The sequence below is a fragment of the Aythya ferina genome (genome assembly GCF_964211825.1).
Source record: "Aythya ferina genome assembly, chromosome: 1".
In the NCBI taxonomy this organism is placed as follows: Eukaryota; Metazoa; Chordata; class Aves; order Anseriformes; family Anatidae; genus Aythya; species Aythya ferina.
Genome location: NC_140296.1, coordinates 167039377 through 167056219, shown reverse-complemented (window position 1 = coordinate 167056219; position 16843 = coordinate 167039377). Strand labels below are relative to the sequence as shown.

General features: G+C 43.1%; 1 protein-coding gene across 3 annotated transcripts; it reads left to right on the top strand.

Annotated features, from left to right (window-relative positions):
• The first annotated feature begins 1179 nt into the window (after positions 1-1179).
• On the top strand, positions 1180-16757 carry LOC311435508 (glioma pathogenesis-related protein 1-like). 3 transcript variants are annotated; one of them, XM_084516595.1, is made up of 6 exons: positions 1180-2209; positions 4096-4341; positions 4790-4902; positions 6089-6171; positions 7432-7458; positions 7545-8256. In XM_084516595.1, exons 1-6 carry the CDS (start codon positions 2030-2032, stop codon positions 7766-7768), a joined length of 873 nt encoding a protein of 290 aa, XP_084372721.1. In that variant the 5' UTR covers positions 1180-2029; the 3' UTR covers positions 7769-8256. The 3 variants fall into 3 exon arrangements, with proteins under 3 accessions (XP_084372721.1, XP_084372723.1, XP_084372722.1); XM_084516597.1 differs by lacking the exons at positions 4096-4341; positions 4790-4902; positions 6089-6171; positions 7432-7458; positions 7545-8256 and adding exons at positions 13515-13760; positions 14551-14660; positions 15688-15770; positions 16383-16409; positions 16493-16757 and having other exon boundaries at positions 1210-2209; XM_084516596.1 differs by lacking the exons at positions 1180-2209; positions 4096-4341; positions 4790-4902; ... (1 more) ...; positions 7432-7458; positions 7545-8256 and adding exons at positions 9845-10122; positions 13515-13760; positions 14551-14660; ... (1 more) ...; positions 16383-16409; positions 16493-16757.
• Positions 16758-16843: the final 86 nt, after the last annotated feature.

The following is a 16843-nucleotide window of genomic DNA, read 5'->3' as shown; positions in this document are numbered from 1 at the left end:
GGGAGAGTTTCAAAGCACTGGAAACTATTGTAAAACAAAATGGGAAGCAAGGACAAATCTTGTCCTGATCCCGCTCTGTCCAAGTCTATTGTGCCTCTGAGGGCTGCAACCATCCCCTACCACCAATGTCACCCACTAAACCATGTCCCTAAGCACCACATCCAACCTTTCCTTGAACATCCCCAGGGACGGTGACTCCACCACCTCCCTGGGCAACCTGTCCCAATGCCTGACTGCTCTTTCTGAGCAGAAATGTCTCCTCATTTCCAACCTGAACCTCCCCTGGTGCACCTTGAGGCCATTCCCTCTAGTCCTATCACTAGTTATCTGTGAGAAGACAACGACCCCCAGCTCCCCACACCTTCTTCTCAGGTAGATGTAGAGAGCAATAAGGCCTCCCCTGAGCATCCTCTTTTCCAGACAAAACAACCCCAGTTCCCTCAGCCGCTCCTCACAGGACTTGTGTTCACCAGCTTCATAGCCCTTCTCTGGACATGCTCCAGGGCCTCGACATCCTTCTTGTATTGAGGGGTCCAAAACTGAGCACAGTACTCGAGGTGTGGCCTCATCAGAGCTGAGTACATGTACATGGGGATGATCACTTCCCTGATCCTGCTGGCTACACTATTGCTGATACAAGCCAAGATGCCATTGGCCTTCTTGGCTACCTGGGCACACTGCTCGCTCCGGTTCAGGTAAGTATCGACCAACACCCCAGATTCTTTTCCTATGCACAGCTTTCAAGCAACTCTGCCCCAAGCCTGTAGTGCTGCATGGGGTTGTTGTGACCAAAGTGCAGGACCCAGCACTTAGTGGTGCTGAACCTCATCCCATTGGTCTCTGCTGTGAGGGCCCCTCTGTAAGGGCTGTGGTAAGCCTGTCAAACAAAAATAATTGTAGGTCCCCTTTTTGTTTCTTTCCCAAAAGATCCAAAACCTCAGAAGGTGCCCACACTGTTGCCTCTTGCAGCTGGTCCTACCTTCATGAAATCGGACAAATCATGGCAGGCACAAGGGGAGGAGGCTGCAGAGAATTAGTAATGCACTAACATCCATACGCATTCACAGAGATAAATATGTAATTGCATGACTCCCGTTAAGGGGATAGATAGATATAAATGTTGGGGGGCTACAGGTTTGAAAAAAAAATTAAATTAAATTAACCAGCTTGTAGAACAGCTGGTGAGAATACAAATCCCAGCACTGCCCATCCTACTGCCCCAGAAAGGGATCAGGCTTGGAACTTTACCTCAGGAGTGGTAATCCTACAGCTTCTCTCCTCACATGAGCACAGAAAGCTCTTCCAAGAACTTCAGCCTATTAGATAAACAGGTGGCTAGTGAAGGTGAGAATCAACACCCTCATTTATGCTTGGGATTTCAATGTCATACTTTTGCTAAACACCAAATCAGAAGCTTAGAGGGTTCCACAGCAAGCTGCTGCTTAGGAACAATTTTTATTGATTGATTGTTTGTTTATTTTTGTCCTGGTGGGGACACAAAATTTAATATATGCAGTTTCGCTAATTCCATTTATTCCTAGAGTAACTCTGAAATGGAAGAAAGATTCTACAAAATAATTGCAGTTGACTTGGCACAACTAAGCTGCACAGTAGGAAAAGCACCTGAACAGCAGATCTGTATTGTGTCATAGCTACAATTTTTATGGTTGACAGAGGTTGTAGCAAAGTTGCTGCGCAGCACCTCTTCAGATAAGACCTGCAGCCACAGAATGGCTTGGCATTCAACCAGGATGGAAGGCATTCAAAGAAAAGGCAGACATTTAAGTGTGGCAGTACCCCTTGGCAATATGTGTGGCAGATGCGTGTTCCACAGCTTACCCTCAGACAGCCAGCGGTGATGTCAGATGGTTCTGTACCTTGTGAAGCAATTCCACTTCCTGTTGCTCTGACACTTTGAAGAGCTTCCACACCCAGAGGACTACAGAGAAACTGCTTAGCAGCATTATCTCCACCTAAGGGATATTTCTTTTAAAAACTTAAGAAAAAATACCGAGAGCATTGAAGAATTATGAAAATCACATCTTTTTTTTCTGCAGTGCTCTTACTGGATCTCTTTGCCTGCTGTCGTGTGTATGCACAATATCACTTGCTTGACACTGAAGATGCAAAGTTCATTGAAGACTGTGTGAGTGCTCACAACAACTTTCGATCCAAAACGAATCCACCAGCCAGCAATATGTTTCGCATGGTAAGGAGGCGTTTGTGATTGCTTTGAAAATTAACATAGATGGTGCTGCTGAGTTAGCCCACCTTACTCTTCAGTTGCTCTGTGTTTTCCTTTCTGTTTGTGTCAATGATTTTGGTACTATATCTGATAGTTCTTTGTAGGAAATAAAAAAGCAATTAATTTTCACAGTACTGTTCTGTCTTATTAATTGGAAGAGGATTCTTTGTCTGGGGACAGGTTGCAATTCTAAACGTCACCCATAGCAAAGGACTGTGTTACAAAAAAATATATGTAATGTTCAGTTCTCAGCATTTCATTTATCTTTTTCAAAGAGGGACAATAATCTTCCTTATGTTAGTCCAGCTTTCATACAGGGAAGCTGCTTGGCATTAGAAAGCTCCTGAAAGGCAACATGGCTTATTGAAAATCTAGCACCTCACCTTGTGTCTTCCAATCTAGAATCCGTATTGAAGAAAGGGGATTGCCCCTTTAGACACCCGTATAGACACCTCATCTTCCTTTGCTGTGCTGTTTGGAGAGTAGGGATACCAGTAGCTGGGCTGGAAAACAGATCTTCCCATAAACATAATGGATATCAGAGCAGGCCATGGATAGGTCTCAGCTTGCTCAATGGAGTACGTAAGGAATAGGTAGAGAGATAGCTGGGGGAGGCAAACCCAGTCACTTTACGTCATTACTTTGAACCCTCCAGCAGTGCTGCTTAGCTGAAAAGGAAGTTAAATGCACAACTGCAGCCTGATATAAGTTCTGTGAAAGGAAGTTCAGATAACGATGTAAAAGTCAGACTACTCAAAATGTTAATTTATTGGCATTTTGTTAAAAAAAATAAATGTTTGCGTTAGAATGCTAGAAAACAGGAGTAAATTTAGCTGCTCAGACCAAAGATCGTGCAGTCCTGGAAGGACAAATATACAGAAACTCTTGAATGAGAGGTGCTACATTTTCTTTAAAGGCTTGTGATGGGTTTTTCTTGCATGACTTTTTTTCAGCCTATGCAAGCTTCTATCACCCTTAATATCTTGTAGCAAAATTGCAGTCTTAACTACATGATATGTAAAAATCTCCTTGCATTTGATTTGGTCTTGCTAATTGCTAGCTTCCTTTGATAGTCTCTGATCCTTGTACTGGAAAGAGCAAGTAATCATTGCTTATTTGCATACTTCACAAGACATTCAGCTGTCTCCGCAGAAAGCTACAGAGCATCCTTAGTATTTGACAATCCCCCATATTCTCTGTGCCCTTGCCAGTTCTAGTGTCCCTTTTTAAGACGAGGCACTGCACACAGTATTTAACAGGACTTCTTCAGTGGTGAACTTATATATTTGGGTTCATTCTCCAGTCCCTCTTGAGGAATTTCTAATACTTTATTTGCCCTTTATACTACTGCTAAGCATAGATTTACAAGCAGTAAGAGTCAGCTCCAAATCTGTCATGAATACTAAGTCAAAATTATTTTTCCTCCTCATGTGCCTTTACTTGTAATTTTGTATACTGAATTTGACCTGCTATTTTATTGCCTAGTTATCCAGCAGCATAAAATCTTTCTGTAAGTCTCACAAACCAGTCTCCTCATGGACCAGGCAGCTTAAACACTGCTGTCCAGCTCTAAGTATTGTAAAAAGTCAGATACCACAGGACAGGGATAGATACTACATGTCTTGCAATATCTGAGGGAGAAAGAAGAAAAAAATTGTTGTGGGAGTTGAAAAGACAGGGAAAGAAACTGAATGCAGTTCAGTGGGAGTCAGGGGAAAAGAAATCTTTGCAGTCTTCTGTTTAAAACTGTTTGAATCCAACTAAGTCACTGCAATGCAGTGTTATTATGTTTTTTTGTGTGTTTGTTTTCAGAGTTATTATGCCTAGTATGTTTTCTTTCCTTTGTACAGTCCTGGGACCCTGCTTTAGCTAAGTCTGCCAAAGCATGGGCAAAGAAGTGCAAGTTTCGGCACAACAGCTACCTTAAAATACCACAGCAGATGCACCCCACCTTTACTTTTGTAGGAGAAAACATCTGGACTGGCACAGCCTCCATCTTTTCTGTGCATGCAGCTCTGAATGACTGGTTTAATGAATTCAAAAGCTACGATTTCAACACCCGTAGCTGTACTAGAATATGTGGTCACTATACACAGGTGAGTTTTTTCTCTGTCTAGTTGTTTATAAGTGTAATGGTTTCAGAGAAAAAATGCAGGCTTAGACCAGACTGCTTTGGAACAGGAATTATGGCAGTGGTTTTGCCCTGCAGTTTACTGCTGGATGAGATTGGAACTATATTCTGAGCTGCAGGGGTGTCTGAGCCCTCTGTTCACTAATGGTTGAAAAGGATTATCCCCCTAACAATGTCATGTTTCCAAGGGAGCCAGGTAATAAGTGCAAAACCACCTAATGGTCTTAAGTCAGACTCTGCTCAAGTCAGGTCTCTGCTGTACTTTGAGCAGTTGATGTTGCTCCTGTATTGTCTGTTTTAAGCTGCCACAAGATCCTTCAGTTCAGCCACTAGTTCCTTCTGATTCAATACTGTGAATTCTGGTTGTTTTTTGAGTCCTTCAGGTGCATCACATATTTCACTTTGCCTTTCAGGTTGTTTGGGCAACAAGTTACAAAGTTGGCTGTGCAGTTCACTTCTGCGATACAGTAGAAAATTTTCAAGGACTCTATAGTGCAGCGCATTTTGTTTGTAACTATGGGCCAGCGTAAGTCAATTATGGCATTTGGGGTTTCATTTTTCTGCTTTTTAACTAACCTATAACTGACCTGGTATCAGATGTTACTAATGGCAGGAGCAGTTGTAACAAATTTCTGAAGAAGCTATGTCCACATGTTAGTGGGTCCCCTGTCTGTTTATAAGGTGCTGGGCAGAGTCTGGGCTGCAGAAAATCCCTTTCTAACAAAGCAGGTGAGCAGGCTCAGGCTGAGGGCACTCACCATCAGCAAGCATTGCCAGATAAAATCTGTTTTGAGTTCAGTCTCTGCAGGAATAGTAGGAACGGTGCAATTGAATTAATTGCAGAAGTAATTGCACGTCAAGTACTGTGTTCAGTTTTGGCCCTTCACTACAAGTAAGATACTGAGTTTCTGGAATGTGTTCGGGGAAGAGCTGGTGAAGGGGCTGGAGAACAAGACTCATGAGGAGCGGCTGAGGGAGCTGGCATTTTTAGTTTGGAGAAGAGGAGGCTGAGGGGAGACCTCATCTCTCTCTACAACTACCTGGAAGGAAGCTGCAGCAAGGAGTGTGTCAGTCTCATTTCTCAGGTGACAAGTGACAGGATGTGAGGAAATGATCTTAAGTTGCACCGTGGGGAGGTTTAGACTAAGGACCAGGAATACTTTCTTCATGGAAAGGATGGCTAGGTACTGAAACACGCTCCCTAGGGGAGTATCCCTGGTAGAATCCCTGTCCATGGAGGTGTTTAAGAGAAATGTGGATGTGGTGGCACTAAAGCACAAGATTTAGTAGTGGACTTGGTAGTGTTAGGTTGATGGTTGGAGTAGACGGGTTTAAGGGACTCTTCCAACCTAAGTGATACTATGAAAAAAAGAAGACAATCCTCTAGTTTATTCCATGCCCTGTGATTTCTGGACATACATTTTACAGATTAATTTAAAGTATGTGTGGGTAAAGAGGGGCTAGAGGCAGATTCCTGTATAGTTAGTCTGAATAGTACAGTATTACCCAAGAAGCCTCCCCATGTCAGTGAAAGATTTAGTCTGATCCAAGAGGAATTTCAAATAATGATAATGATCATTTTTTTTGCATAAAATTATTTTTCCCTGATAATAGGTTACAATGGCAAATTATTCTAGCAATATGATGAAACCATGTATTTAAATTATTTTCCAAAGACAGAGCTAACAAAGTATTGCTCTTCTGCTCTGCAGGGGGAATTACCCAACAAAACCTTATGAAGAGGGACCACCATGCAGTAGATGCAGTAATGACAAGTGTGTGGACAAGCTCTGTGGTAAGACTGAAGTGATCTGCTGAGGAGCTAAAAGCATCACAATTATCAGTGGAAATACAGCAGAGGAGAAATGTGCTAAACGCATAGTGAGTCTGTAGCCCACCACAGACCAACGGGACTAAGCCCTGGTTAAAATAGTATAAGAAGGAATTGATTGGGATATTTTGTTATTTAAAGCTCCCAGGGATAGAAAACAGAGTTTCCAAAGAAGAGAAATATCAGACTATTTTTTGTCTTTTAACTGACCAAGAAATCAAATCTAAAATATCCCTCACAAATATTCCCATCTGTTTTTGTTTTGTTTTGTTTTGTTTTTCTACAAGAAATAGTGTGTTTAACTTCTGCTTTCCTGCTTGTTTAATATTTTAGATCACATTTTGCAAAAAAATATATAGTTTGGAACCAATCAGGCTGTATTGAAAAACACACTTACTTCTACAGTTTTCTGAAATACCACAGTGAAAGCTTGTTTTTCCACGTTTGCACCTGTGGACTTTTGTTCTTACACCTAGTTCCAGATTTGTCAGAAACAGTGTTTTAAATAATCAGAGAGTAAAAAGCATGCAACAATGTCTTAAATATGACTTTTGTACAGAGGTTTAATAGAGATGTTCTCTACCAGCCAGGCACTAGATAGCTTCAGCTGTAGAAATAATTGAGCATTTGGTATTCTTATTTCCTTCTGTGACATCCTGGCTGACTCATCTCGAAGTCACAAGTTGATGAACCACAGAAAAACTAGAAGCATCACAATGACTAGGGGGAGGGAGAGGAGGAAGAGAGCTTTTTAAGAGCTAGATCCTAGAACCAGTTTTACCATATTCTCCTATAGGACAAATCACAATGTCAGTAGGGGCACATGTGCAATCCTGCAAATGCATCAAAGCTCTTAGTAAAGATCTGTTTTTTTCTGACAAATTCTGTAGTTAGATTTGTCTGTCTCTAACTATATAAATTTGATTTGTGTATCAATTTAAAATAAATTTCAAGTCTCATTTTTATTTACTTCCCTCCTCCCCGTGCCACCAATACTTCCCATTGCAGCTGCTTCTCTTCTGCTTCTCCTCCTGCTCAACAAAAAGCACTAACCCCACCTCAGTGGGGAGCCCCCTTGCTGACTGAGTTGCCCCCTGCCAGACGCTTGCAACACCGACAGCACTGCTGCCATCAGCCAGGCAGCAGCACTGGCATGCCTTTTTATGCTAAGAAACATCACTGAGTGACGGTCACATTTATGTCCTTTTTCTCATCTCTCCACAGTAAATGCAGAACGTGAGAAGCTGATAAGTACGTATCCAATTCTCTTCGTTGCTTTCCTATGAGTGTGGCTAAGCTGGACAGGTTCTAACACCTCTTTCTTTGCTGTTTTTAAGGTTATGACAACTGGTATCCAGACTGGGACACGCAGCCCCGGCCACCACCGCGACCCCGTCCCCCCGGGCCTCCAGCCCACACCCCCCCAGCTGGGCAGCCACGTTCCTCTTGCGACAGCTACTGTCTTAGTGTCTTGATTTTAAGGCTGCTGTTTTTGGTACTGAGCGCTGCAGGTACTCTTTTAATACAGCAGAGGTTTCCACACACATTTATATATGAGTAATGATCATTTAAGATACTGATAGTGATCACACCACTATATCTTTGTCAGAGAATTGCACACATTTAAAAAAAAAAAAAAACACTCCATTATTTCTCCATTATATTTCTGATGTTTACCCACCATAGAAAGATCTTCCTCTGCATTCAGGGAAAGAATTAAGTGGCAGCGCATAGAGTTATTGTAATTTATTATCATGGCTTCTATTTCTGTAAGAGCTTCTTAACTGTGGCTCAGGTATAGATTGCTGGAGGCACCATGCTGCCTCCAGCATATACAACACACTGTTGTATATACCAACAAGCCTTCTGGAAACCTGGAGCATCACAAAGACTTGTCTGAAGGGGCACTCTGGATCCAAAAGAAGCAATAACTCATTTCCATTAACTTTGAATTATCCCAACCATAATTTGTTGTAGATAGTGGAGACTTAACTGTATGCATTCCTTTTTAAGAGCAGGAAGAATAAAGCTCGTCCTTTATTACACTTAGCCTGTGTGTGTTACTCTCCATTAAAGCTGTGCTATTGGTGGTTGTACTATTCTGTACTATCCAAGTGCTTGTCATATTTCTTGTCATATTTCCTGCACAATGTGCTCTAGGTGATCCTGTCTGGGGGGAGGGCAGACTAGATGATCTCTGTGATTCTATGATACACAGCAAAATTTCACAATGCAAGAAAACTCATATTTAATTTCACCACTGTCAGTTCTTGTCTGCCGCCATCTGTTATACTAAGAGATAAGTAATGTTTTAAATTAATGGCTTTAAATAAAGATCTGGAGAATAAACATATATACATCTAGTTACTAAGGAATAAATAGTTTGATTAACAAAATAGTGTTCTCAAAATTATGCATCAAGACCTTAAAAAACAACAGCAGCAACAAACATCAGCAACAACACAATTATTGTGTTTACCTTTAACAGACAGGACCTGAACTGTCAGAAGGGATATTGGACATCACATAACAACATGCTCAGCAATAAAAGCAGTAGAGGAAGAAGGGGGCAGAAGTGGCTTCCAAAGTGGCCACTGCTTTTCCCCCTTCCTTCCACACCTGCTGAGCTGTCTTTATCCTGACCCATGAGTTTTTTCACTTTTGTTCTTCCTGCTTTCTCCTCCTGTCCTGCTGGGGACAGGGAGTGAGCAAGTGGCTACCTGGGTGCTTGGCTGCTGGCCGGGGTCAACCCACCTCTCACCTCAACCCACCTTCTGCTGTCAGACGTGGTCTGCAGGGGAGCTCTGAGCACCATGTTTCATTCACATGATTTCCTCCGGAGGCCTTTTTGCCTGTAAGCAGCCTTGGGACCACAGGAGAAAGCCTGAACTTGATGGAGAGGCAATAGTTAAAGGCAACGTGAGGAAAGGGTGGTGAGTCTGGGCAGGGAGTGTTGGGCAGATGTGCCTGGGACTTCAACTCCTTCCTCCTGGCTGTGAAGCCTGGTGTGGGTGCTGGGCACCAGGCACGAGGCAGCATCAAGCTTCATGGCACCCAACTCTGCCTGGTGCTCAGGTCACGGGGAGTGATTAAAGAATTACTAATGCCTGGAAAGAAAAATGGGTAGCAACATGTACCACGAATGTGTGGTCACAGGAGAATCCCATCAGCAAGTGCAGCATGTTTAGGTTGTTGTTCTCAACCAAACTTACCCCTCCAACAAATAAATGTACAACCACAATGATTGCTCACGCTAGAGTAAAACTCACAGTTCACATCAATTATTTTTCATTGCATTTTGGCTCAGAGGAGCAGCCTTAACAGCAGTGCTGTTTTAATGAAAAACAGAAAAATTATCCAAAACTTTACTGCAACATGTTTTGATTGCTGTGGGTGGGAGGAAAGGGCCAAAACCCCAAACAATTAAAAACCAAAAGTTAGGAGAGAAGAAGCTTGCTCAACACAATTAAAGAAAAAGAAATTGAAAAGGAAAAAGAGAGAGAGAGACAAAGCCTCTACAGCTCTGATGCGAACTTGCAGCTTAATTTCCTTATTCTCTTAGCAACGCTCTGAAATATGACTCATTTCCTGTGACAAATGCCATATTCAATTACCATGGCTAAGATAAGTCCAGCCCACAAGCCTTCGAAGCAAAACGCTGCCAGTGGAGCCAAACCCACTTTATTCAGCTGAACTATTCTGCTCTTAAAGCTGGAAGACCAGAGGCTGAGAATCATGATGAGCAGATTTTTCACTTGCGTGCTGGCTTTACTGCGTTTCTGCCTTTCTGCTGGCTCCTATACACCACAGACATTGCCTGATATTGGAGATGCTGAGTTTATTGAGAAATGTGTGACAGAGCATAACAAATTCCGGTCTGAAGTGAGCCCACGAGCCAGCGACATGCTCTACATGGTAAGGGGATCTTCACTGCTTACGTGCAAGCGGGCAGCACTGATCATTGTGGTTTTTGCAGTTCTTAAAGATGATTTCTGTAATCAAATGTTAAAAAAAAAAAAAAAAAAAAAGAAAGAAACTGTCTCCTGGAGTCATAGCAGCAATTCCTTTTTACAGCAGATAAGGCTCTGATTATCAGATGGCTTTATACGGTTGGGTACGTGTATAGTTTTGCCTGGCTCAGTTTCTTTATCTGAAACTCAAGATTTCAACCCCCAACCTGGTGCTGTAGCTGGTGCTGTGAAAAGCCTCCTCATTCCAAGGCATCGCAGCCCGGGGTGTGATTTATGTGCAGACCTCAGCACAACCTTTCATACTAGAGTTGGCGAGGGCGGAGAACATTGCCAAAAGGCTTTGAAGAGCTCTGATTTAGCTTTCTCTGCAAATCTCTCACGGCCTGAGCCAGCAGAGAGCTATTAGCAGTGGTTCCTAGGCACCGGGCTGTAGAGGAAGCCAAAACAAATGCAACAAGTGCGGCAGCACTGGGGGCTGAAGGCATCAGGTCCTGCACCACAGTACCTGTCTCTGCAGTCATCAATGCAAAAGATAATCTGTCATGATTCAAAACATAGCCCAGCCTCTGCAAGTAGCCACCTCATGTTTAAGATGGTCTGTGACACTTGGGAAGCTGTAAATGCATGCACAAGGTTGGCTTATGGGTTGTGAAGCTCATCTCTGCCTGATCTGGGAGGCATTGTTCAATTCCAGAAGCTAGGGAGCTGCCTCTTGTAACAGCCACCTCCTTTTGTGCTTTGGTTGGGTAATGCTTGAAACCTTTAATGCTAAAGGTTTCTTCTTGGGATAACGTGCAGAGGTCTTTCACCTGGACCATAATGATTGCCCTAATGCTGGCCTTTCCTCTTGCTTCCTTCTCATCATCCCACATGGCCACCACCAGAAGAGGACATAACCCCATTCACAGTTAGCAACACCTAAAACAAAGTTCAAAACCAGCTCCATTTACATTTCTAGCTCTCAAACACCAGAAAAGAAGTGCCTGTTAGGGGGGTGTAGGCAAGCAGCTAGCAAGCTGCTGACAGGAAACAATTTAGTTTCTCTTCTGCTGTGTTTTTTATTTCAGATTTCTTTAGTGGGGCATTAGGAAACCTCTCCAGTGTTGGCCCCAGATTTCCAGTGAACATTGCTTTATCTTTTTGAAAAGTAGATCTGAAATTTGTGGAAAAAAAGAGCGAATAAACAAATAAGAGTCATTACAAATAAAAGAAGAAGTAAAATCATGGTAGCTTTCATTTAAAGCACTGAAAAAAAAAAATCCAAAACACCACCACCAACAAAAACAGTCTTGAGTATGACCTCTCACAGGAATAATTTTACGTGGAGAAAGCAGTAAAATGTATGATCAAATCTTTTATGAAATTAAAAGTATTGAAAACCACATGTATATTAATTTTTTAACCAACTAAAGCACTTCAAAAAAGAGGAAAAGAAGATGACTTGTTTTCAAGATAACGAGAAAAAAGAAACTTCTGTTTCCTGTAGATAACTGTTCACCTAGATACGTAAAAGTGAAGAATATGAACTCAAGGCATTTCCACCTTTTAGAAAAAATATTTTTTAAAAAGAAAATACTAGACAGAAACTCCTTTAAGTACAAGTGACAAAGCCCCAACAGCTACAGTAGTAACACAGCTGTTAAAAATAATGATCTACTTTTTTTTTTTTTTTTTCAACCAGACAAATGTGAACCCTTCTTCCCATTCACCCTTCACAGTCCCCCAAAGTACTGTCTAGGTCTGTTCCAAACCAGCAGAAAGATCCTCACTGCTTTTATCAAGACTTTCACAGCAGTGACTGCTCCTGAATCACTTTTCACCAGTCATACAATCAGTTTTCCTTCCCTAAATCAATGAAAAACTCATCTGAGTTACAAAACTAAAACTGAAAAATGGTTCCTGAAAAAACACCCACCTCCAATTACTATTTTCCCAAACAGCAGAGATATTTATAGGCAAACCTCCCTTTCCTGTGCTTTTTTACTCATGCACTTGATTGCAATCTTTTTGGGTAAATGTGGTTTTGTAAGCAAACTATGATTAAAACTACACTTAAACTAAAGACCATTCCAGATTATAAATCTCTGCCCATTGCTTTTTCAGCCAGATGAAACATTTGTACAAAAAAGGAAAAGTACCTTTACACTGAGCTGTTATTATTAACACTGCTACAGGATGAAGGAGAAAATAAGGGTGCAGACTCTTAAGCAGAATCTGAAAAACAAGACTGCAGAGCACTAAGATCCACCAATCACTGTCACACAGCTTTCATTGTGGTCTTCTTCTTGTGAGCTCACAGCATTGCCAGAATGTAAACTGCAGCCTCTGTCTTGACTTGCAGAAATGCTAGGAGTGGAAGACAACTTGTGAACAACACCAGATTTTGTTCATCCTATTTAAAAGCTATCATCTAAGGAATTATCAGCTATTCACTTCAATTAAGACCCTCTGCCCCCAGCCTTACCTTTCATATTCCATATCCTGTGTTTCTAGGCAAATTACTTGTGTGTTAGTTTTGTAGGAAAACTCCCACCCCAAATGCTTGCCACAGGGAGAAATGGAAGACATGGGTTAGAAAATAATTGCAAATCTCTGCAGATCTGTTTTCATGTGATCTTACAAATTTTTATTACTTACTAAGAGCATAAACTTTACACATATTATTTCAGTACATATATATCATCAGTACCAAAAAGCTATATTATGTAAAACAGACAAAAAATCTAAGAACCTCCAAGTCCTTTTCCTCTATCACCATTAATGATACATTCAAAACAGCTTCTCTAGTGGTTCTGTAATTTGCAGAAGTAACTGAGAGATTTTAATCCATACATAGAAGGACAAATAAGGAATTTTCAGTACAAAAAAAAAAAAAAAAAGCTACAGGCACACAGAGGTGGCACTGCGTTTCTAGCAGGCACAGCACTGTGTTTGCTTAATCAGGTTGAGTGCACAAGAAAACCCAGAGGAATCTGGCTACACCTCCGATGCAAACAAAAGATATTTAAATAATCCAAAGGTTTAAATAACAGCTCTCTGTAGGATTGAATAGCAAGCGCATGAGTGACTCCACAAATACAAATTCAGCGCTAACATTTGAAGCATCAACTATGATTGCCCACCACCCCAAAATCTTCCCTACATTTAACAAGTGACAAAATTCCCAGTAAACACAAACCTACAAGCAAATTTACCATGCAGAATTCTCTCAGCAGAAGCAAAAACCAGACTAGCCCAGGGCATATACACTTCTGAGTCCCAGCTGCTTCAGAAGCTGCTCTGCATTACCGCATTGCTTAAGTACCCAAGCCATTTTCTCTTGTCTTTATCTTGCAGACTTGGGATCCAGATTTGGCAAAGACTGCGAAAGCTTGGGCGAAGAGATGCCAGTTTAAACATAACACATACCTCAGGGAGCCAGGGCAGACTCACCCCAGGTTTACCTCTGTTGGAGAAAACATCTGGACTGGCTCGCTCTCGATATTTTCTGTGAAAGGAGCCATCACCTCCTGGTACAATGAGGTCAAAGACTACAGTTATACTGCCAATAGTTGTAGAAGAGTGTGCGGCCATTACACACAGGTAGGCATGGAACTTCTCCACCTGAACCAAGAACCAGCCTTGCCACTGGGACACAGGAATTCTAGATTTCTGTCCAAGATTCAACAAACCAAGTGCGGTAGTGATTTTTTGTGCCTGTATGCATGAGATGTTCTTACATCCCCACTTTAAAAAGGAAAAGAGTCCTTTTTTTTACATCCCCCAGTTGTGTTTTGTTTCCTGGAAGAAAGCCGGACAGCCATCAAATGACCGGGTTTAGCCAAGCAGTAGCCTAAAATCAGGAAGCGGCAGTGGCTGTGGGCTGCAGTGTGTGGTGGGATGAGGTCCCCCCTCTGTCAGACAGCCTCTGTGTGGCACTACGAGCTGTGCCAAAGGCTGATGAAATGTCCCCGCATCAGGCTGGGACACATGGGGCACTTCTGCTACAGCTGAGTGCTGCCAACACGTACGGAGACGGCTGCAGCTCCTGGAAGCATCACTTTTCCTAACCTTTTTTTTCCTAACCAGTATTCCCAAGGAGAAAGGACAAAGAGAGGAACGGGAGGGCCACTGCCACGCAACCCTGCAATTGTTAACCTTGGTTATCAGACAGCAGGGCTGCTCACAAACGGGCCTCTAGGGGTTGGATTTTGATCTGAGGCTGCTCAATACTTTCCAGGGAGATAAACTACTGCTCTCCTCTGCAAAGTTTGCCCAAGGAGCACTCCTCAGCCCACTTGCTGTGCGACACAGAGGAGGGCAGGGCTTTTCCCTCATGCTTCAGGTGTTAAAGCAGATATTCATTCACTGGCGTTCATGTTTGTCTTTTCAGATCGTTTGGGCTCGAAGCTACAAGGTTGGCTGTGCTGTCCACTTCTGTCCCACGGTGCAGTACTTCTCGGGAACCAATGCAGCACACTTCATCTGCAACTACGGGCCGGCGTAAGCTTTTCCATGACAAATATTTCACAGGGGTTGGGTCCTGCCCCTTCTTCCTTCCCACAATGTGCAGCTTGATCAGATCAGCCCGTTTTTCACGTGTTTATGGGTCCCCAAAACAGAGAAAGATCCACACCTCTATCCAAGCAGCCTTTTTTCACTAAACAGGGGCTATGTGTTGTAGCCAAAAAGCAGTGGCACTGATAGAAAGGGTAAAATGTAAGATACTGAAATGAGCCTACTTAAGCGATCATTTGAAAACTATTCCCTTGCTCCTCAGTGCCAACGTGGCCGCAGACAGTTGCCAAGGTACAGACCCAGAGTCTAAAAATATTTACACATTTGCCTGCAGAATTAAACTTTCAGGTCAATGGTTTGGGTAAAAGTGTGCAGTGCTTGCAGCTGCAGCCTGAGCTTTATCAGACTTGGATTCACAAAGCTGGGGCTGCTCAAGGCAAAAGTTTATCCAGAGGTCCGTCATATGCGTATTGGCTACAGCCGGGATGGATGCTTTCTACCTTTTTGCAGCTAATCAATGCCAGCATCTAATTTCCACTAGAGATGGCTTTGGAGCTGGGTGAGCACACTGCAAACAGGCTAAGAAATGGGCCTGCTAAGGCCTGCTAAGAAATGGGGCCGTGTCACATCCAGCACCGCCTGCATCCTGCACATCCTGCCCTGGGCACACAGGGACATGGAGGCTCTGAAAATGCCTGCCGAGCCTCAGCTCCCAGCATGTGAAGACAGGATCCTGCCTAGGTCCTGAGCTGCCCAGCCCTACTGGGTCAGAGCATGAAGGTCACTGCCAGAGCACGAAGGCCCTGCCATGGGTGCTGGCAGCCTGGCCACATCTGCAGGGAATTTGGGTACATCTAGGGCTAGGGGGGAGTGGGGTGGTCAGGGAGGGCAGCCCAAAAAACTGTTCCCCATCAACGCAGGTGAAGCAAAACCCAAGCTCAAAAGCAAATGAGCAGGAGGAATTGGCATCCTGCTAATGGCAGGTGCAGAGCAGTGTTACTTTCCTTCACAGAGGGAATTATGGCTGGCACCCCTACGAGACGGGAGCAGCATGCAGCAAATGCAAGGGCGATCAGTGTGCCAACAACCTGTGTCGTAAGTAGAAAACCCACCCTCCTCCACAGGCACACGCAGAAACAGCACACACAAGACTCTGGCAGAAGGCATACTGTTGTCCCAAACACAGTATGAAAAAAAAAAAGTGCAATCAGAAGCCACCATAGCAGTGATGCTTAGGGATATTAAAGGTGTTAAAACACCAGCATCACAAGAAGGAGAGGGGATTCCTGATGGATGGGATAGTTTGACATCAGCTACAGACTGCAGTTCTTAAATATAAGTACTGGGGAAAAATAAATAAATAAATAAATAAATAAAATAAACAGTAAGGACAACAACAGGCATATTAGCAGCAGGACGTACCCCACACATGTGATATAATTGTACCTGAGAGCTGAGTCCTCTCTATGCCAGCCACTATCAGGGGGCAGTCAGTAAGACGTGACCAAGCTCTCTGCAGCAAATCCCCAAGAGCCGCTGCAGGGCTCTCCTGAAGTCAACAGGTTCATGTTTCTGGTAAGAAATGCAGCTCCCATTGCTGTATTTCTTCTCTGCCCATTGTCAGGCTCATAGTTAATTCTCTTTTGTTTAGATCAAATTATTCACAATGTCTAAGCCTGCTTACATTCACTTCTTTTCTCTCTCCAGGAAACCCAGAGCGTGACAAAGTCATTAGTAAGTACCACAGATGTTTCTGCTTCAATTTGTGGCCCTCAGCGCAGTTACACCTAAAACCCGGTGATCTGTTTTCTTTCCAGGTGATTCCAAGTGGTATCCAGCCTGGGACAGACCTGCCTGTGATGAGTACTGCATTTCTGTGGTTGTTTTGAGGCTGCTCTTCTTTATTCTGACAATCCCAGCCGCCTGGATCCTGCCCAAGTACTGGTCTATAGCACCCGCCAGCGAGTAACGCACAGGAGACTGCGAGAGCATTTGGGTTGATTTTTTCCTTTCCTGTTTGTAAACTACTAGAAGAACACACACACACACACACAAATATAATTAAAGAAAAATGGGTGGAGACATTGTTTGCATCCATGGCTGATTTAGAAATACAGAAATACTGTCTTCAATTCATGGAGGAGCCAGGAGAGCTGACAAGGAGCCTT

Excerpts from the sequence above, each read along its gene's own strand:
- LOC311435508 (XM_084516595.1), top strand. The coding sequence starts at position 2,030 with ATGAAAATCACATCTTTTTTTTCTGCAGTGCTCTTACTGGATCTCTTT. Across the intron at positions 2,210-4,095 it reads CCAGCAATATGTTTCGCATG|TCCTGGGACCCTGCTTTAGC; the intron begins GTAAGGAGGCGT and ends TCCTTTGTACAG. Across the intron at positions 4,342-4,789 it reads TATGTGGTCACTATACACAG|GTTGTTTGGGCAACAAGTTA; the intron begins GTGAGTTTTTTC and ends TTTGCCTTTCAG.